We start from the raw sequence: 21,642 nt of genomic DNA, 5'->3' as shown, positions 1-21,642 counted from the left end.
TAGAAATATATACAGTTTATTTGGGTGCTTTATTATCCAGGAGTTAAAGTGTATTGTTTCTCTCTCTCACTCACACACACACACACACGCAAAGATCTGATGAAACAACAGTTTTTGCAAAACAATACCAAAACTTTTTTTTATTAAATGTCAAAACATTTCATTCATTCAGTTTTATATACAGTAAAGTGAGATAACGAGGGCTTTGTGTCAATCAATGTAACTGCAGAGGGAGGGTGTGTGTGTGTGTGTGTGTTCAGGCCTCGACTGTTCCTTCCTTCACGATGGCCATCGCCAGGTTACGAGCCAGAGCCAATCTCAGCAGCTCCAGTTTTGTGCACTCAACATCATCATCATCCTGAAACACACACACACACACACACACATCATATACTGTACACCACAGTGCTTATTAAAATTCAGAAGGCAGTGATTTGTTTTCTATAGCAGCGGCAGCAGCACTGACAGCAGCACAGGTTTATATTAGTACTCCGTCTAATACACTGGTTTCTATAGTAACAGCTCACACACACTGACTTGTACAGCAGCTGCTCCACATAAATGGATCTAAAAAACCTTTTGTTAATGTGGTGAAGTTTCTTGTAAGGAGATGTTTATATGGAAGGAGTCTCCAGTGTCAGTAAGAGACAGAGGTGAGATTTATTTTTTATATCGAAGTGTGTGTGTGTGTGTGTGTGTGTTGTACCTGTGCTAGGCGCTCTGGTTTGAGCTCGCTGTCAGACGTCAGTTCTTCTAGACAGAACATGAGTTCATGTGTCTGATCCACTGAAAAGATCACCTGCACACACAGGCCAGGCTTTACTACAGAACAATTCTTTACAAACATCATTTCACCCTTTAAATAATGTGCAGACACACAAAATGTGTGTGTGTGTGTGTACCTCTTTTTGTTCCAGTAAGGGCAGGGCGTCTATGAGCAGAGTCATCCAGAAGCTGCGTGGAGCGATCTTTGCTGTCATGAGTGAGAGCAGGAGCTTGGCCGCCTCGGTAAACTTCTTCTCTCCGTACAGCCGGTGGAACTCACGATACTTCCCTACACACACACACACACACACACACACACACACACACACACACACACAGTGTTGAACCAATCAGGTGACAGCAGAAATCATCTTAGCTAAGCTTTTTAAATACAGTGAGAGATTGAAAAACATCTCACACACACACACACACACACACACACACACACACACACACACACACACACACACACGGTACCGAGGAATGTGAGTCTGTCGCTCAGGAGCATGGCAGGTCCCAGGTTATCGATCAGATCCAGGTCAGAGAAGGAGCCACGTGTGCAGTAATCCTGCAGAAACCTGCACAATGTGACAGATCAACAACATTAAATACATAAATAAAAAGAACAGAATAATAATGTAATGTGGAGGAGAAACATAGAGCTGAGGGTTCTGTCGCAATGAGGAAAAATACGGAGTAAACAACACTGTTAACTTCACAGGAAACAAATTGTAGTTCAAGGGTGCGTTTAAAAAAAATCATGGATAAAAACAACTAAAAAAATATTAAGGAAAATAAAAATAAACCAATTTAGATTTATACGATATAAAGCTTGTTGGTATATTCATGCAATACAACATTAAACCTACATTTGTAAATAAATACATAGTTCTCACACACACACACACACACACATATACACACACCTCTCAGAGATGAGTGTGGCGAAGGCGGCGTCTTTGGCTCTGATACTCCAGGACAGAGCAGAACCCAGTCTGTTATTACTGAGAGCCCTTTTAGCCATGATCTTACAGATACTGCGCACTGCAACACACACACACACACACACAGTTTTATAATCATAACATACAATGATATATTACAGCAGAAACAATTCCTCACTCCACCACACACTATAATTTAGTATGTGTGTATGTGTGTGAGCGCGCGCGTGTGTGTGTGTGTGTGTGCACCTTGTTCGTTCATCTGTCTCTTTTCACAGATCCTGAGCACCTTCAGTGCTTTGCGCTCCGTCTCCAGAGGAACTCTCTCGATCTGCAGCTCCAGATACACACGACCGAACTCAGGGCAGTGATCAAAATAATCTACTGCCAGCTGCCACAGACTGACACACACACACACACAATACTATAACACACAAACAATACAACAATTTCAATAAATAAACGGTTTAGTTCTTAAATCTTTCAGAGAAAGGGAACATTAGAAATATACAAGTAGAAGGTAGAAATAATTATTTTATTAGATTCAGTAAAAACTCTGATGCTTTACATTTACTTTGTTTAGTTCTCCAATCTGATGTAGAAATATGATGTAGATCGCTGTAAAGCACAGTGTCGAGTGTGTGACGTGAACACGGACGTCTCACCTGTGATGAGAGAAGAGTCCAGAAGCGTACTCCAGCACCAGGAACTCCCGCAGGTTAGAGCCGAAACTACACACACACGCACACACATTAGACCCCACAATGGCAGCAGCAATCCACTGCACCATACAGCCTGTGTGTGTGTGTGTATGTATGTATGTATGTATGTGGGTATGTAGGTGTGTGTGTCTGTGTGTGTGTGTCTGTGTGTATGTGTATGTGTGTATGTATGTGTGTGTATGTGTGTATGAGTGTTTGTGTGTATGTGTATGTATGTATGTATGTGTATGTGTGTGTGTATGTTTGTGCGGGTATGAGTGTGTGTGTGTATGTATGTGTGTGTGTATGTATGTGTGTGTATGTGTGTATGTCTGTGTGTGTATGAGTGTTTGTGTGTGTGTGTGTATGTGTGTGTGTGTATGTCTGTGCGGGTATGAGTGTGTGTGTGTATGTATGTCTGTGTGTGTGTGTATGTAAGTGTGTATGTATGTATGTATGTGTGTGTGTATGTGTGCATGTATGTATGTGTGTTTTTGTATGTGTGTTTTTGTGTGTATGTATGTGTGTGTATGCATGTATGTATATATGTGTGTGTGTGTGTATATCTGTGCGGGTATGAGTGTTTGCATGTATGTATGTGTGTATGTATGTGTGTTTTTGTGTGTATGTGTGAGTGTGTGTAGGTATGTGTGTGTATGTATGTATGTGTGTGTGTCTGTATGCATGTGTGTATGTCTGTGTGTGTATGAGTGTTTGTGTGTGTGTATGTGTGTGTGTGTGTATGTATGTGTGTGTGTGTATATGTGCATGTATGTATGTGTGTATGTGTGTGTATGTATGTGTTTTTGTGTGTATGTATGTATGTGTGTGTATAGGTATGTGTGTGTATGTATGTATGTGTGTGTGTGTCTGTATGTATGTGTGTATGTCTGTGTGTGTATGAGTGTTTGTGTGTGTGTGTGTGTGTGTGTGTGTGTGTGTGTGTGTGTATGTATGTGTGTGTGTGTATATGTGCATGTATGTATGTGTGTATGTGTGTGTATGTATGTGTTTTTGTGTGTATGTATGTATGTATGTGTGTGTATGAGTGTTTGTGTGTATGTGTATGTATGTATGTATGTATGTATGTATGTATGTATGTGTATGTATGTGTGTGTATGTGTGTGCGGGTATGAGTGTTTGTGTGTGTGTGTATGTATGTGTGTGTGTATGTATGTGTGTGTATGTCTGTGTGTGTATGAGTGTTTGTGTGTGTGTCTGTGCGGGTATGAGTGTGTGTGTGTATGTATGTGTGTGTGTATGTGTGTGTGTGTGTATGTATGTCTGTGTGTGTGTGTATGTAAGTGTGTATGTGTGTGTATGTATGTGTGTGTGTGTGTATGTAAGTGTGTATGTGTGTATGTGTGTGTGTGTGAATGTGTGTCTGCATGTATGTATGTATGTGTATGTATGTGTGTGTGTGTGTATGTGTGCATGTATGTATGTGTGTTTTTGTGTGTATGTATGTGTGTGTATGTATGTATATGTGTGTGTGTGTGTGTGTATGTCTGTGCGGGTATGAGTGTTTGCATGTATGTATGTGTGTGTGTATGTATGTGTGTTTTTGTGTGTATGTGTGTGTGTATGTATGTATGTGTGTGTGTGTGTATGTATGTGTGTGTGTATGTCTGTGTGTATGAGTGTTTGTATGTATGTGTGTGTGTATGTATGTGTGTGTGTGTGTATGTGTGTGTGTATGTCTGTGTGTGTATGAGTGTTTGTATGTGTGTGTATGTATGTGCGTTTTTGTGTGTATGTATGTGTGTGTGTGTATGTATGTGTGTGTATGTATGTATGTGTGTGTATGTATGTCTGTGTGTGTATGAGTGTTTGTGTGTGTGTATATGTATGTGTATGTACGTGTGTGTGTTCTTACTGGAGGTTGTGAGATTGCAGGAGTTTGCAGTGATCCAGCAGGTCAGTCAGATGAGCCACAAACCACCAATTGTTTAGGGCAATGCTGCAGATCGATAAACACACACACACACACACACACACACACACACACACACACACACACACCCTAATGAGACAGCATCACAAACTGTACATATATGAACAAGTGTCTACATTCCCATGCTGCGGTGATGTGTTGCGTCAGAGGAGCAGCGAGTCATCAGGGGTTTACAGACCTGCAGTCTTTAATAACTTGATGAAGGTCGAACTCAAACGCAGCAAGTAAGATGCTGTCCAGAGGCTCTGGAGCACTGTGGGAGTCCAGGAACATGTCCATACTCGACTAAACACACACACACACACACGAAAAAACATGAACACAGATACAGTGTTCTCGTTGTGTCAGTTATTAAAAACAGAAAATAATTGCTGGTGAATATTATATTTGTGAACCTACTAATACCCACATATATCTAGAACGTGTGTGTGTGTGTGTGTGTGTGTGTGTGTGTGTGTCTACCTGAGCATAGTAGTGCAGCTCAGCGGGTTTAACAGTAGGATGAGAGAACAGCAGACGGCTGATCAGTAAATGGTACCAGGATCCCAGCAGCTCTTTCTGCTCCAGCAGTGTGTCCTCATCACCCACCAGGACCTGAACACACACAACACAATCCATCTCACTGTGTATATTTGTGTAACTATAAATGGATAAAAAGTATGATGCAACTTGTATCTAAAAATTCTGTTTTCTCTGAGTGAGACAGTGTGTAAGACCAGACAAAACTGACATTATTATTATTGTTGTTGTTATAATAATAATAATAATAATAATGATAATAATAATAAGGCTTCACCTTGCAGATGGTCTCCAGGTGACGGCTGCTAGCAAAGGAGTTGTCTTGGAGACAGCGATCACACTCCTCGTGCCAGTGCCTCCACTTCACATCAAACTCTGTGAGGGTCTGAGCACCACTGGGCTACACACACAGAGACACACACAGAGACACACCGACACACACATGCAGAGACACACACACAGACACATTCTACGTGAGAATCTCCTGACTGCTAAGAGTGGATTCTGGCTCACTTTTGGGAAAATGATGTACTTACATTAAACACAGGCATTTTGTGTAGCAGGTTGTCCATCATCTGATACATGGCTCTGGACTCCGGCTGTAGAGATGCCTGTTTCTGCAGAACCTGTCGAGCCTCGTCCATACGACCCTGCAGGACAAAACACATCACCTACAGATAGAGATAGAGAGAGAGAGAGTTAACACTATGTATCGCTGTAGTTTTTTGTTCAACAGGACGATGGAGGACGAGGGCTACAGTACCACATCCCAGTAACTGTGATGACGTGTGGGGCTTTCACTCTGAAGGACTTCCCTCGCTTTCTCATCCACATCAGCTTTGTGTAAACGCACCCAGTCCAGCAGGTGCAACAGCAGTGAGCCGGCTAAAAAAAACACAACGTTTAAAGTAAACAACACACCTCTAGGAACATTCACACCTACTAAAGAGTGTTATGTGTGATCTGTATAAAGTGTGTATAAAGTGTGTATAGTGTGTGTAATATGGTGTGTGTAATAGCTCGAGGAGAATCTACCTGATGCGGCGTCAATGAAAAGAACCTCACACAGATTCCAGATGAGCTCGATCGCTAAGAGAATGGACACCTGAACACACACGCACACTTTTTAGTTGATCAATTTTATTTTATGTATCATCACAAATGAATAAATATTGTAATGTGCTGTTACAGTATCTTTAAACAAAGGATTCTTTTTAGTCACGTGTCATTTTACTAATATTAATTTTATTAGCATTACAGTTACGTGTGAGAATCAGTACCTGGTTGCTGTACTGTGTGACTTCAGTGGATACTGAGAGAGAGAAACAACTGTTACTACAACACCACACACACACGCGCATAGACACACGCGCGTACACACACGTACACACACGCGCGCGTACACACACCTGTACACACACCTGCAACCTGCTGCAATTCCTCCATACAGGCTCGTATTACAGACCTGTAGTTCTTACTGATGCTCACAAACCTACAGAGACACAAAGAGAGTGAGAGATTAGGGGAAGAAACACACAACAGCGTGTGTGTGTGTGTGTGTGTGTGTGTGTGCGTGTGTGTACATGCTGATACACTGGCAGTTAATAAGTGCTCCACAGATCTGATTGTAAAAAAGACACCAGAAATAAACCCCAGTGCCGATCTGCTTTAAAAGCAACAAAAACAACTTATTTGCACACACTTTTCCTACAGCAGCTACACATGTACAAATCATGAGGTTGTAAAAGGGTCGTGTGGTGAAATAGTTACTGCCGTAGACTTTAATCACTGAGAAATATTTAATAAGTCCTGAGAGTCAGAGGTGAGAAACAGTGCGAGTACAAGTCTCTTGTTCTTACTGCGGTTTCTTGTTCTTGCTCGGAACGTCGTCTGTGATGTTCTGCAGCCCGACGAAGATATGATGTGACTCGTTGAAGAGCTTGCGCAGGATGGGCGAGTAGATGTCCTCATCTCTGCGCACCATGTGGACGGAGGGACATCCAGAGCCTCCAGAACCCGGACCTGTGTGTATTAGATTCGATTTTAGATTAGATTCAGCTTTATTGTCATTACACATGTACAAGTACAAGGCAACAGAATGCAGTTTAGGTCTAACCAGAGTGCAATAGTAGCAAGTGCAGGATATACAGTTTGTACAAGATTTAAATAAGTTACGTAAGTGGTAATATGGAGTGATTTACAGTTGTGTGCATATTATGAACAAATATACAGGGATGAGTAAATGACACACAAATATAACGAGTCTCTCACACAAACTCTTCACCAGTGTGTGTTACCTTGTAATTTAAAGTTGGTCTCGTACACCAGCAGGTCTCCTGGACCCCACTCAAAGCCCAGATGTCTCTGTTTAAGCCCTATGCCTGGGATCGACTGTGTGCACGTCCGTCCGTCCGTACATACACACACACACACACACACAAATACATACACACCACAGAAATATACACACACACACACCACACACAAACACACCACACAAATATACACACACAAATACATACACACCACACACAAACACACCACACAAATATATACACACAAACACAAATAAACACCACACACACACACACACACACACCAGTAAGTAAATTATTCACTGCACAAGTCTTTTACATGCTGCATTTAGTCACAAGTAATAACAATATACACCATATGGACAAAAGTTTGTGCCCCCAACCATCACATCCATATGTGGTTCTTCCCCCAGCATGTTTAGTCTTATCTAGTATTATTATTATTATTATTATTATTATTATTATTATTATTATTATTACACTACAGTTAGCATCTGGTCCACATCATGGACCTAATTTTATCTTTAGCTCTGTTTACCGTGGTTGTCGGCTCTACATCTAATTCCTCCATTTACGAAAAGGAAACGGCTTTATGTTTAGACAGTTTTATGTTTAGACAGTTTTATGTTTTGAAGCATTAACTAGTTAAACTTCACGCTACAAGCTTTATGATTTTAGCGCCTCGGCTAGGCGACTCGCTGCCAAGACCCCGGAAGTGACGTAGTAAAGCGGCCTGTCAGATCGCCTGAGTTAAAATAATATCGTATCGCGAGAGAAATGAAAGAACGGGGTCTAGTTTCAGGATTAGTTTTCATCTGTTTTTTTTTTGTGTGGTTTTGTAGTTTAGTGGATTTTCAGCGTTTGTTTATCAAACTGTATTCGTGTTTGTTCATCACACAAATATCATTTCAAGCTAAAAAAAATATTCTAAACTTTATCTATAATATCGGTGATTTAAAACCACACAGTTATATTTATACATATACATACATATAAACTATATTTACATGCTTATATTATAGCGGATTATATGTCATTGTATGTCATATGTCCCTGAACAAAGATGGCGTCCGTCTACGGCACTGACAGAGACCCAGTCTCTGTTGTCATGGTTACCACTCAAAATCCACCCTTTTTCATTGGATTCTCAAACATTTAAGTGTCAAAACTAATAATTCGTAACAGTCCCGCTGCTTTTTTGTGTACGTTTGGTTATTTGACACTGGAATCCGTGAAAGAAAAAAGACGTCGTGTTTGAGGCGCGCGCGTGCACGTTCACACACGGGTTCGCGCGCGATGTCATTACGACGCCGTGCGTCCTGCGCGTCCTCGTCTCTCTGCCAATCAGCGGCGCTCGCTGAGCACGCGCGTCGGTGTCGTGGCCGCGCACGTCGTGGCCGGTTTTTCAAGGCGGGGGCGCGGACGTGCGCGTCCCCGCGGAGTCTTTTGTGTGGTGGCGTAAAGGCAGCACAAATACAATAACCATGGCAGACGAGAAACCCAAGGTGAGTGTTATTGTTGTTATTATTATTATTAGTATTAAATTATAACACTCTAATGTTGGTCTACGGATCGTTTTTAATGGAAGGAAATAAAAGAATAAAATACGTCTAGGAACAAAATAGATACGCTGTTATACAATAGAGAAATATTCCGCTTAGTGGATAAACACTGTAACTGCTGCTTTACACCGGAAGAGTCGTGCACGCGCTTTGGCTAGGCGGGTAACCGCCATCACTACAGCTAGCATATTAGCTTTCAATTAAGATGTTTATGAGTGATTTATAGTTATATTTCGCTTCAGATATCATTCATTAATCCTGGCTGTTAAGGAAAAGGACACAGTGACGCGTTTATAGCTGTAAACCGAACGTTATACGCGTTTTTGGTTGACATTTTGACCGTTTTAGCAACATTAGCATGAATTATATGTTTGTTTGCTAGCCGATGAGATCGTTTAGAGGTTATTTATCGTGATAAATATGTAGTCAGGTTGTTTAGTTTTAATCACTACGAGATGTTTGACTTGTTTTTGTATTAAAAAGCTAGTAATTAAGGCCAAATGTGGTTAAGGTGTTGGGCTACCAGTCGGAAGGTTGTGAGTTCGATTCCTACGTCCACCAAGCTGCCACTGCTGGGCCCCTGAGAAAGGCCCTTAACCCTCAATTGCTCAGTTGTATAAAAAGAGATAAAATGTAAGTCGCTCTGGATAAAGACGTCTGCTAAATGCTGTAAATGTAAATTGAGGTAAATTAAGAGTTATGGGCAGAAGTTTGTTTGTGCATCACACAATCTCAGTTATAGTACATACAACTTTGTGGTAGCAGTTTGGGGGAAAGAATCACATGCATGTCTGATGGTCACATACTTTTAGCCGTATGGTTTATATAACCACGTATTTGTAGCTCATAGTGAATAACAGCGGTGTGCGAAAGGTAAATACTAAATAATTGAAGTTGATTTTATTTATATTAGAGGTTTTAACGAGACACAAACTGTGTCACAAAGCAGCTTTATAGAACCCCAGATGTAGATTATAGAGTCTTAATGAGAGGTAACAAGATGAGGAACCAGACTCAAAATAGGAAACCTGTCATCATGTTGGTGACGAGGGATAGTAGGCTTACACGTTATTACAGTATAAAGTCACAGAGGGTGTGAAAAAGTGTAATACGTTGATTTTAAGTTACAAAAGTAGTGTTTGATTTACTAACCCGAAGATTGTGTTGTTTTTTTAACTCTAAATAGATGGTAGACATCTCAGATATTACAAACCTGATTTTAAAACACAGACATCGTCCAGAGTAAACACTACTTTTGAAATCTTTTAGAGACTTTTAGATATCACTTTTTTTTGGTCATTAACATGGTTAAGCCCCGCCCACTTTCACAGGAAAAGGCAGTCTGTGTGACATCGCAGTCAACAATCCACAAATTTCTCCCATAACCATGTGAGATTCATTACATGACACTAAACAATACTCTTAAGTTTAATGTTATGAAAAGCCGGGCGTGCAAAAGTTTGTACACCCGAACGAAACGCGTGCGTGTGTCTGAGCCCACGCCGAAGTGCAGTCAGCGCATCTGAAGCTGTTTGTTGTGAAGTCTAATCCATGAGATCGGACATGTCAACAAGCGGTTGGTCTGCGTGCAGTGGGACTCAATCAGAAAGCATCTTCCTCTGAATGTATGCGGGGCTAAAATCTGGAATAAAAGACTGTCTGTTTTAACTGTGAGCAAAACTCACTGATTAGATTCTCATGAGTTTCTGGTGTGTGTGTTTGTGTAGGAGGGAGTGAAAACTGAGAACAATGACCACATCAACCTGAAGGTGGCAGGACAGGACGGCTCAGTGGTGCAGTTTAAGATTAAGAGGCACACACCGCTCAGCAAACTCATGAAGGCTTACTGTGAGAGACAGGTGAGTCTCACACACACACACACACACACACACACACACACACACCATTCTCTTTCTGTTACGAATACAGAATAAATGCATTAGCATGCAGGGATCCAGGACACAGTGTGGTTTGCCTAACGTGATGGTGTCATACGGTCACAAGATAACGGTTAATGACTTCCAAAATTACTGAACCAAATCAAATCTGTTACTGTGAGAGTAGTTTAGGAAACTAATTATATAATGTCGTGTATTGTTCTTTATTTAGATGTGCATCAGCTAGTTACAGTAAACCTTGTGCTGATGATTTAATGATAGTGATTATTATTTCACCCTGGTCATGTCCGTGATTGAGCTGTGAACTCTCATCGCATAAACAACGCATTTATATTGGAGCAATTTTTTAATTGGAATGAGAAAAAAAAACGAGTGTATTATATGATGCTCCAACTCTTATGGACGCATATAAAAGAAGTGCAGCAGCGTGAAATCTCCAGAGTGGCCAAACAATGTTTTTGAAGCTTTTCCAGTATGTGACTTTTACCGATTTCAAGAACATCGCATAAATCTGAGGAGTGCTGAGGGGAACCAGGCCCTCGTCCCAAAGCCGGAGTGAGCTCTCTGAGTAAATGAACCCATAAACTATACTCCAACATGCGTCACTGTTTTCACACCGAGCGACAAGAGCGTGCTTGTGTTAGATGATACTCAAAGTTTTTTTTTTTTGGCCAGGTTGCAGCTTTTAATCTTATAAATGAATCGCGGCTTTGTGAGGATGGACACGGCGTTAGAAAGATGACTCTGCATGTTTGTAGTCTAACCGGAGAGAAACTAACCCGAGCTGTAGGATGCGGAACAAAACAAATGTGTAACTTAAAAAGAACAGATTGTGTTTCTCATTTATGAACGTTCACTCCAGGATTTGGCGATTTCCCATTTGTGGGAATTTACACAAAATCAAACAAATTCTGAGGATCTTTCGGTTTTTAAAAAAAACGATGCGGGTTTGGGCCGAGACGTCGCGAGAGAGCTGTTGCTAGGCAACCAGAAACTTCATGTCCTAAGGCTAGTTCAGCTAAAATAAACGTTGAACAGGCTTCTCGATAGATTTCTTTAATAGGAGCTCTACTGCCGTCTGATTGGCTGACATGACTGCATAAAAGTAGATTTTAAAAATCTTCTTTTCTGTATAAAATAATTAAAACTGCAGATATTATGTATAAGTTTGTCATCATTGTAGAGGAAACGTGCTACTTCAGTGCTAGGCCCTTTTTATTCGTGCAAAATGAGACACTGATCTTTTAATTGCAGCATTGAAGGGGCTCTTCTCTTCTTTTCATTGTTTGAGTTTGTTATTTAAAAAAAAACACAAACATGATCATGTCAGAGTTGTATTGTGTTTACTGCATCACAATATCAGTATTATGTTGTGTTATTTCTCTGCCATGCTGTGACCGCATCATCTTTTAACTAGCCAAACAATAACACACACAAAGGCGAAGATATCTTTAAGTATTGTGGTGGTGTGTGATGAGAACGCTAAGAGGACTGCGGTAAAGTGGGTCAGAAAGATGTGTTCAGATTGAGAAGGTCTTTATTGCATCATCTGGAAATTCACAGAATAAATGTAATATTGATTCCTCAGATTTAGAGCTCATCAGCAGCAGGGGAGTGCTGACCTCCCTTGGGAGTGTATGTGTGTGTGTGTGTGTGTGTGTAAAAAGTGCTGAACTGATTTCTGTTGTTTTTGTTTGTTTGTTTTTCTACCTTATTTTGTATTTTTTAGGGTCTGACGATGAGGCAAATCCGGTTCCGGTTCGACGGGCAGCCCATTAATGAGACAGACACGCCTGCACAGGTATAAGCCTACATCACATGACCTTCTTTTTTATTTCTGTCGATCAGATTTAAAAACCTCAGGCATTAATAAAGTCTGATCTGGAGAACAGAACACGTTCTTATTTTAATTTAAGTAAATAACCTGACAGTGTTTACCTTTATGTACATTTATAATCGGATTGTCATCCGATTTATTCAGCGTCCTGAGTATTTAATGTCATGTAAACAGCACTTTATATGTTTTATCTTGTACTGAATTAAAACGGGGCTTAGTGTTTAGCACGTTCGCCTCACACCTCCAGGGTCGGGGTTCGATTCCCACCTCCACCTTGTGTGTGTGGAGTTTGCATGTTCTCCCCGTGCCTCGGGGGTTTCCTCTGGGTACTCCGGTTTCCTCCCCCGGTCCAAAGACATGCATGGTAGGTTGATTGGCATCTCTGGAAAATTGTCCATAGTGTGTGAGTGCGTGAGTGAATGAGAGTGTGTGTGTGTGCCCTGTGATGGGTTGGCACTCCGTCCAGGGTGTATCCTGCCTTGATGCCCGATGACGTCTGAGATAGGCACAGGCTCCCCGTGACCCGAGGTAGTTCAGATAAGCGGTAGAAAATGAATGAATGAATTAAAACTGCTAGCAGATTTACAAACGTTCTGTAACCAGTTGCTGCAGCAGTTAAAGGAAGCACCAATAATTCAACACAACACAAGCGACTATGTTTAAGGGAAAATAACAGTAATACTAATAAAACAGGAGGTTTTACCACATACTCCCTCTTTACTGGAGTTCATTCAGAGGGAAATCTGATCTGGTTCTCGATCCATGTGTATTCACATCCTCCTGTTACCACAATTCTGAAGTGTGTATTGATTATCGTTGCAAAACCTGATTATTTTTGAGTTATCTGTGTGGAAATGTGCTGATTATTCCTCATAATTACATTTCCTTACATTTGCTCTCTGAATCACTTCATACATTTAAAAATCCGATTTCTGCTATTGACATTTTGAGATTTGACATCGTCTAAGCGTGTGTGTGTGTGTGTGTGTGTGTGTGTGTGTGTGTGTGTGTGTAAGAGGTCAGACTATTAGCCACCGTCACTCAGGGTCTTAGAAGTCTTAAGTACACTATTTAAGACTGTATCAATAATGACACGAGTGACATTGAGACAGATATCTATATTGTGTGTTGACAACACTGGTAGGTTATAAATAATAAAGTTGTGTAAATTAGATTGTGTTTTAGGGCTGGGTGATGATCTTGATGTCACTCTACTAAGATATATTTAATAAATTCATATTCACTGTCCTTTTGGAAATAATTGTGACTGTTTTTTGTCATTTGACTTCATGACTGACATTTTATATTTTAATTATGCCTTGTTTTTTATTACTATATTATAAGAACATAAGTATCATGCAACTTAATTTTATTTTATATTAAAATGAATTTATTTTTTGTGGTTTTGAGGGAAATTAATTTAAAATTGAAACTACTGGAACACACACACGCACACACACGAGCACACACACACGCACACGCACGAACACACTCTCACACGCAAACATGCACACACACACACACGAACACACACACTCACAAACACACACACACGAATACACACACGCACACACACACACACACGAATACACACACGCACACACACGTGCGCGCACACACACGCGCACAGGATGTGCTCTAGCTGTCCTGCTCTCTGCTCTTCATCACCACCTCTCTCTTATTGAGAGAGTCGTTTAACATCTCAGTGTGAGGCAAAAGAATAAATAATGAGCTGTTAATCATGAACCAGTGACAGCACCCATTTGTTCATCTCCACTCCTCCTCTCTGACTCCGCCCTCCATTCACAACCCTGCGCTCCACCACGCCTCCATCGACAATGATTTATATTCAGAACTTAATCAGCATGATCATTTTTTTCTCATTTACATATTTGGTTTATTTATAGTCTCTTCACTAACGTGTGAACCGAAATATATTGTCTGTAAAATATCTTGTCATGTGTTTGTCATATTGTTGAACCCTTTCTCAGCCCTGTAAGTAAAACTACGCCATCAGGGTCAGTAACAAATAATGTTTTTAAAATAAAGCATCTTGGTGACATGCTGACATTCACCCTGCATATGGCAGCTTTGTTCATACCCTCAGTCGCTCCCTTGGGATTCAACAGAACGTGTGTGTGTGTAATTGCGTTTTTAACAAAAAGCGTGGGTCAGCTGCAGCACACACACATGTAAATGCATATTTAATGCAGATGGGGATATTTATCAGGGGCTGCTCATTTCCTTTCATTTTAACAACACAAAGGAGTTCCGGCATTGGCCACTGTGTCGTGATCAATAAACATGATCAATAGGTCGTTATAGCTGGAACACTCGCCCAAACCATTACAGCCTTTACAGCCGCCCGCCGACTCTTTATTGAGCTGGAACGTTATGAGGGATGAAAAAAACTAGCTGAATGTAAATTGTAATGTAGTTGAGGAAGATGCAGTCTGCTGCTTTTTACTGCATCCTAACAGCTTCCTTAACAGAGGACCTCATTAAACCTGATGGATATAAAGTTAAACTTAAAGCAGGTTATTTAAACAGGTTACATAAATAAATTTCTCCTTACAGAAAACTTCACCACATTAATCATCACACACCTCTTTAATCCGATTATGCGGAGCATCCGCAGTGCTGGTCCCCGTGAACAAGCTGTTACTATGGAAACGATAACGTACTAGAAAGGGCACAGAACGGCCTTCTTACCAATCAGAGTCCAGAGCTCAGCAACTCTGTGGTAGAATAATATATATATATATTCTCTGACCCACACTGAAGGATTTACTCTCTCTCTCTCTCTCACAATCTCCTCTCGATAATATTTCAGTCTTGAGGGTTTTTCACCTTAATCCCAGCAGTATATTGTCGAGAACGACGTGCAGTTTGCGTCATTAAGCCCGAGGAAGCATGCATGAAGCTTTCAAGTGTGACAGGCCGGATTTCACAGACCTAATGGAAATATTTCACATACGAAGCATTCAGAAAATCGCCTGCAGCTGAATAATATGCTCACTCATGTTTCTTTTTTCCACCTCTCTCTCTCTCTCTCTCTCTCCCCCTCTCTTTCTCTCTCTTCTCCCTTCTCACAGTTGGAAATGGAGGATGAGGACACAATTGACGTTTTCCAGCAACAGACAGGAGGCTTCGTTTAAACGCAGAAACTTCACTGCCTTCTCTCTTCCTCTCTCTCTCTCTCTCTCTCTCTCTCTCTCTCTCTCTCTCTCTCTCTCTCTCTCTCTCTCTCTCTTCCTCTCTCTCTCTTTCTCTCTCTTCCTCTCTCTCTCTTTCTCTCTCTCTCCCCCCCCACTCTCCCTCCCCCTCTCCCTCTCTCTCTCCTGCGTCTCCTCTTTTCCCCTCACAGTTACTCCTGACTGCTGTTGTATAGCGTGTTGATGCTCTTCCAGCTTTGCAGTACCTGCTTTTTGTATATAAAGTGATCATCTCTTTCTCTCTCTCTTTCTCAGACACACACACACACACACACACACACACACACACACACACACACACTCTCTAAAGAGGCAGCGTAAATGCTGTATGATCAGAAGCCCAGATTTTTTTTCCCCTTTGGTTAAAAGTGACCACAACATCTCTCAAAAGCAACCTGTGGTTCAGATCTTTCTGCAGAGACGTCAGTCGTGTAACGCGATTTTGAATTTGAAAATATTTTGACACCAAAATTCAGACGAAACGTTTTTGTTGTCTCGTGTCCTCAAAAGTTATGAAAATAAAACACTTTGTATGAAAGGAACACTTGTAGTTTGGTAACACAAGGCAAGTCTGTTATCTCTATTTTAGCTGCTTTTATTTCTATCTTCTTTCAGACAAATTTTTATTATTATTTGTTATATTATCGATTGGCAGTAGACGTGTAAAGTGAATAAAGCCCCAGATTCAGTAGGTGAATTGTGAATAATTAAAATTAATAATAAAAGGAAGAAGAACCCCTGATATTTCTGTCAAGTAAAGCATCTGTATTGTCTAATAAATCATTTGTTTAAAATAAAGAAAAACTCTTTTTACCTCTTATTGGCTTCATTTCTTTCAGATGAAAATCCTATTTGTTTAAGAATGTATTTGTTGACCAAATCAAGAAATACAAAGTGAACAGAATTTGTATAAAAATATATCTGAAATAACTTTATATTATATTAAAAATGTTTTAATATGAAAAGGGCAGATGGGACAGATGATTAAATAATTTAGTAGCATGGATAACTGTACAAAATAGCTGAAATAACGTTTTTTTATTAGTATTATATTTAGATTTTAGTCAGATTCATTTATTTCCAAAAATACAGATTTATTTATTTTTTTATTTCAATCTCAGTTCAAAAAGGTGAAATAACACTCGTCTTTTTCTCTTTTCTTCCCTTTTTTTTTAAATCAGCTTTAATTTTTTTCTTTTCTTCTCTTTTTTAGTTAGCTTTTCTTCCCTTTTTTAAGTCAGCTTTATTTATTTATTTTTTTTTCATTTTCTTCCTTTTTTTGTCAGCTTAAATTTTTTTCTTGTCCTTTTTTTAATCAGCTTTAATTTTTTTTCTTTTCTTCCCTTTTTTATGTTAGCTTTAATTTTATTTTCTTCCCGCATCAGCTTTAGTTCATTTTAAATTTTTTTTCTTTTCCTTTTTTAAAAAAAAAAATCAGCTTTCATTTTTTTGCCCTTTTTTTTCCTTTTTTAAAATCAGCTTTTTTTTAATTTTCTTCATTTTTTTGTCAGCTTTATTTTTTTTTCTTTTCCTTTTTTTTTTAAAATCAGCTTTAATTGTTTTTCCTTTTCTTCCTTTTTTTTAAAGTTAGCTTAAATTATTTTATTTTCTTCCCTTTTCTTAAGTAGCGCTTTAAATTTTTTTTCTTCCTTTTTTTAAAATCAGCTTTAATTTTTTTCCTTTTCTTCCCTTTTTTGTCAGCTTTATTTTTATTTTTTTCATTTTCTTCCCTTTTTTTTGTCAGCTTTAATTTTTTGTTCCTTTTCTTCCTTTTTATTTTAAGTCAGCTTTAATTGTTTCCTTCCCTTTTTTTCAGACAGCACCGTAATGGACGCTGCATCACCGCCTGTCATTCCGGTGGAATGAGGGCGAAAAAATTTTAAGCGACACAAAAATCCTCCAATCACATTCCGAATTTTCTGTCTTCTGACCAATCAGACGGCGCGTTTTTGTAGTGGGCGGGTGTATGTGGGCTGGCGTTAGAACTCGAGCAAAACGGCTGCCCAGATTCCCTATTCATCCCGAGTCGGGCGGAGTCCATGCGAACTGGATATAAAGGATTTTAGACGTTTTGGAAAGATTTAACGTTTAAACGATTTAGAGAAAAGGTTTATTCACTAAATCCGATCCTGTCCGAGATGACAACGACGACCACTTTTCAAGGGATGGACCCAAGTGCAAAAAACAGCTCCAGGTAAATAAATAATAAAAAAAAAAACCAAGCAAACAAAAGAAATCTGAGTGATGAGGTTCAGGCTGTAGACCGGACTCACGTGGGTGATTTAATAAGAATAGAATTAATGACATAAACATGTTTTAACTCAACGGTGGATTAGATTGGATTAAAAAAATAAAAAATACAGCATGGTTTTTTTTTTACTGTCAAAAAACGGGAAAACGCCTATTTTAATAAGAGAAGTGACCAGAACCGTGTCCTGGTTTGTACGTATTTTAATCAATTCATTAATAATAATCTGTATTTATTTTATTATAACACAGTAATACGGATGCGTGCAATATTTTACTGTTATCTCATCAGTAGCTCTGGATCTGCTGCGTGTCTACAGCGTTAGCGCAACAAGACGGATTTTTATTCGTGATTAAAATGTAATCAAACTGTTTGGGGTTTAATTCGACAAACAAAATAAATAATAAATATAATAAAAATAAGCAGACAAGTTTTTATATGCGATGTGCGCGAGCTCAGTTCAGCTACAGAAATCTCCCTGGCAACCGGCCACTTGTCCTTTCATCTCGGCTCACTGAGGCTAGCTAATGTTTTTAGTCCCAATAAAAATAAAAAAATAAAATAAAAATTGCCTTAATGTGACGTGAATCTACGCTATATTTCATTTCAGACGTACAAAATATCACACGACACTTTTGTTTTTACTGTTTCTACTTTAAAAGAACTCCATATTTTAAGGCCTCAGTCTTCTCCTTTTATGGGTTTCTCAAACGTTCATGCTAAATTTTTTTCGTTTTGGGTTTTTTTTTTCCATTTCTGTTCAAATTACTCGATATATTCTGCATATAAAGTCGTTTTACAAACTAAATATCATGTCTAAGTGTATAATAGATAACATACTTCAGATTCTGTTAGAAATAATGCCTTGGAAAGGTCCAGTCTTTATCTCAAGCCTATATTATTTATTTATTTGTTTGTTTGCTTATTTATTTGTTTATTTCTGTTACGTATTTGTTTACATAAGATTGGAGTTTAAAGCTTTAAACGTTTGCTCTTGATCGATCAGACTTGAAGGATCAGCTCAGTATCTTTGATGCAACATGTTGATTTCTGGATTTAACTTATGTCATAAGAAATAAAATGTACATTTGTGATGAGTTTAATCTTAACATTCATTTATTGTAAGTTGAAACTGATTCAGTGTGATGGTAATACACAGGAATGTGGTGAGGTTGCAATACAAAAAAAAACAACAAAAAAAAACAAAGTCAGATGTATTTTGTCGTATATGGAATAAATATTCCTCCCTCAATATAGTTTATAACTGGAGTGTAACGCAGTAAAGCACGTTTTATTGGTGTCTCCACTTCTGTCACTGGAAAATATTCTCTCCTGACAGTCGGGTGGGGTCTCAGGAGGGGGGAATATTTAAGCTCTTCTGCTTAAAGTTAACGCTTCATCTGGACAGGAAGGTGAAGCAGAGTTTACGTGACAGATAACACGCTGCACGACACGACAACAGATAATGTCTGGATATTAAAGGACTTTCTTGTACATTTCCCAAATAAGGGAGGCAAAGAAATGCTTCAGAACAGCTGTGTGTGTGTGTGTGTGTGTGTGCGTGTGTGTGTTTGTGTGTGTGTGTGTGTCAGCTGGTGAGGTCTTTATCCACTAAAGCATCAGCTATTTCTATTAATGCTCCACTAGTTAGCTGCTTGTGTAGATACTCACATTCACCGCACTATTCGACCGTTCGATTCTGGCTTCTGATTGGTCGAAAGATGTTCGGACTGATAAATATTCTGATGCGCAGCACCAGATTACAGGTGAATATTAATAGGTGTGTTAGAATAGATTATCATTTCCGTATAATAATTGTCAACGTTTTGAAGGTTTGCGTAAGGAGATGTTTATGTAACACGTGTGGACGGGGCTCCAGTCCTTAGTCTCAGTTCTTTGTTCCAGTCAGAGACAAATCTGTATCTTTACCTGAAAGAGGACAGACGAGTTTACGCTTTTTTCCCCCCGTTAATCAGATATATGGATTTGTTTGTTTATTCTTCATGAGAAAAAAACAGGCTGTTGAGTAAACGTGTGTTTATAGCTGCTATAACGTAAGTGAGAACAGAAGCCTGCTTGTTTCACAAATATTCAACAGTATTAAACGTAACTATAAAGGGATAAAATGTACAATGTGTAATTCTTTAATACGTCATCGGTATTTGTAATGTTGTGTAGTATAATCAGGAGTAAACACTTCAGGATACGGGTCACTTATTCTTTTTAAAACTGGACTGGTTGATGTTTTCTGGGCAAAGCAGCATTATGGTAGACTTTTCTACATATGGTAATTACTCAGAAAACTGGATGGTTGTATTACAGACCCAGTGAGCTGTGGGAATATCTGTTAGCTATGTATATGATAATTAAGTGTTTGTTTGCTGCGTAATGCTGAATGATTAATATTTGACAACATATCAGAGGGAAATGTTGATATAGTTTTATTAGATGGTTCCATCATCCTCATCACTGAGCTAACCAGCTGTCTGAGCGATGAAGATGAAGCTCCGCCTTCATTTATTTGATGTTTTATTGTATAGATGTTTCTGAATTAATTTTATTATAAATGTTGCTTCTTTTTTTAATTAAATGTATATTTTGTGAGCACCATGTGAATTGATTTTTAAGTACTGAGTTAAACGGTTGAGTTTGAGATGAGAGTATTTTGAAGTGTCAGGTTATAGTTAGCGATTGCAGGTGCACTGTTTCACTCCCACAGAGAACGCAAATGAATCGAGCTGTCATGCACTCCAATTGGCTTTTGACACATAATCGTTTAGAGTCTCTGCACGAGCTAAACCCAAGTGTGTGGATTGGGACACAGCCTCGACTTCCTCCTTCTTTTATCACTGAGGTGAATCGAACGTTCGATTGGTCATCAAGGCTGCGGCGTCCCCGAGGGTACCGTTTGGATAGATGAAAATCATCTGACACAGGAATCTCCATTTGGTGTGGCTCAGGTCAGCTGTAGGGTGTGTGTGTGTGTGTGTGTGTGTGTGTATAAGAGAGGGAGAGAGACAGAAGGGCTCGGGTAGTAAAGACCCTCCCAGCTTATGTTAACTGTCCCCTGCAGTGGTCAGTCTGGTAACTGTTGGTTTTGTGTGTGTGTGTGTGTGTGTGTGTGTGTGTGGACTCCCTCCCTCGAGTCCAGTGTTAACTCTGTTAAATCTTTTTGATGATGCTCGTCGGCGTCCACTGCAGCTGTTTCATTCCCGTAATGTCAGCACGACCACAAATGTGAGACGGCGCCCCGTTTTCCCCATTTGCATGCGAGTGTGTGTCTGTGTGTGTGACAGTGTGTCTCTGTGTGGGTGTGTCTCTCTCTCGCTCACTCTCTCTCGCTCGCTCTGTGTGTGTGTGCTGATTTTTAAAGGAACAGGCCAAAAAATGAAACAGTTTTTTCCCTTTACAATCAGCCAAGACACTGACTGTCTGAAGTTTCCTTCTTAAGGGACAGACTTTAACTCTCGTGAGAATCTAAATGTGAAAACACGTTTGGCAGGAGATATACACACCTGGGTACAACACACACACACACACACACACACACACACACACACACAGATTTCTTTCACACAAGTGTAACTATATCCCAGTGTTGTATAACTGTATCGTATTTCTTCATCCCTTTGTAATAATTACTGTCACGAAATGATATGAATTCACATTTAGCAGATGTTCTTA

General features: G+C 39.5%; 3 protein-coding genes across 4 annotated transcripts in view; 2 read left to right on the top strand and 1 right to left on the bottom strand.

The window, feature by feature from the left end:
- Window positions 1-7,905, bottom strand: nup85 (nucleoporin 85). Of its 2 annotated transcripts, none has more exons than XM_060865388.1 (19): window positions 7,737-7,905; window positions 7,181-7,274; window positions 6,743-6,905; window positions 6,293-6,375; window positions 6,164-6,195; window positions 5,919-5,988; window positions 5,647-5,768; window positions 5,420-5,554; window positions 5,161-5,283; window positions 4,827-4,958; window positions 4,543-4,649; window positions 4,287-4,370; window positions 2,375-2,440; window positions 1,959-2,110; window positions 1,692-1,809; window positions 1,243-1,343; window positions 903-1,054; window positions 707-799; window positions 1-358 (listed from the first exon to the last, which is right to left on the bottom strand). In XM_060865388.1, exons 1-19 carry the CDS (start codon window positions 7,767-7,769, stop codon window positions 257-259), a joined length of 1,962 nt encoding a protein of 653 aa, XP_060721371.1. In that variant the 5' UTR covers window positions 7,770-7,905; the 3' UTR covers window positions 1-256. The 2 variants fall into 2 exon arrangements, with proteins under 2 accessions (XP_060721371.1, XP_060721372.1); XM_060865389.1 differs by having other exon boundaries at window positions 6,305-6,375.
- A 639-nt stretch (window positions 7,906-8,544) lies between these two features.
- LOC132842617 (small ubiquitin-related modifier 2) lies at window positions 8,545-16,528 on the top strand. The gene is made up of 4 exons (XM_060865387.1): window positions 8,545-8,703; window positions 10,488-10,619; window positions 12,388-12,459; window positions 15,591-16,528. Exons 1-4 carry the CDS (start codon window positions 8,683-8,685, stop codon window positions 15,651-15,653), a joined length of 288 nt encoding a protein of 95 aa, XP_060721370.1. The 5' UTR covers window positions 8,545-8,682; the 3' UTR covers window positions 15,654-16,528.
- Window positions 16,529-17,686: 1,158 nt separating this feature from the next.
- Window positions 17,687-21,642, top strand: part of jpt1b (Jupiter microtubule associated homolog 1b) — a 15,907-nt gene continuing 11,951 nt past the window's right edge. Inside the window, exon 1 of the mRNA XM_060865386.1 lies at window positions 17,687-17,904. Coding sequence (XP_060721369.1) covers window positions 17,849-17,904 — 56 coding nt within the window. The 5' untranslated portion in view covers window positions 17,687-17,848. The remainder of the gene's footprint in view (window positions 17,905-21,642) is intronic.

The sequence above is a fragment of the Tachysurus vachellii genome, chromosome 3 (assembly GCF_030014155.1).
Source record: "Tachysurus vachellii isolate PV-2020 chromosome 3, HZAU_Pvac_v1, whole genome shotgun sequence".
NCBI classification, from domain to species: domain Eukaryota; kingdom Metazoa; phylum Chordata; class Actinopteri; order Siluriformes; family Bagridae; genus Tachysurus; species Tachysurus vachellii.
This window is presented reverse-complemented; position numbering and strand designations above follow the sequence as displayed.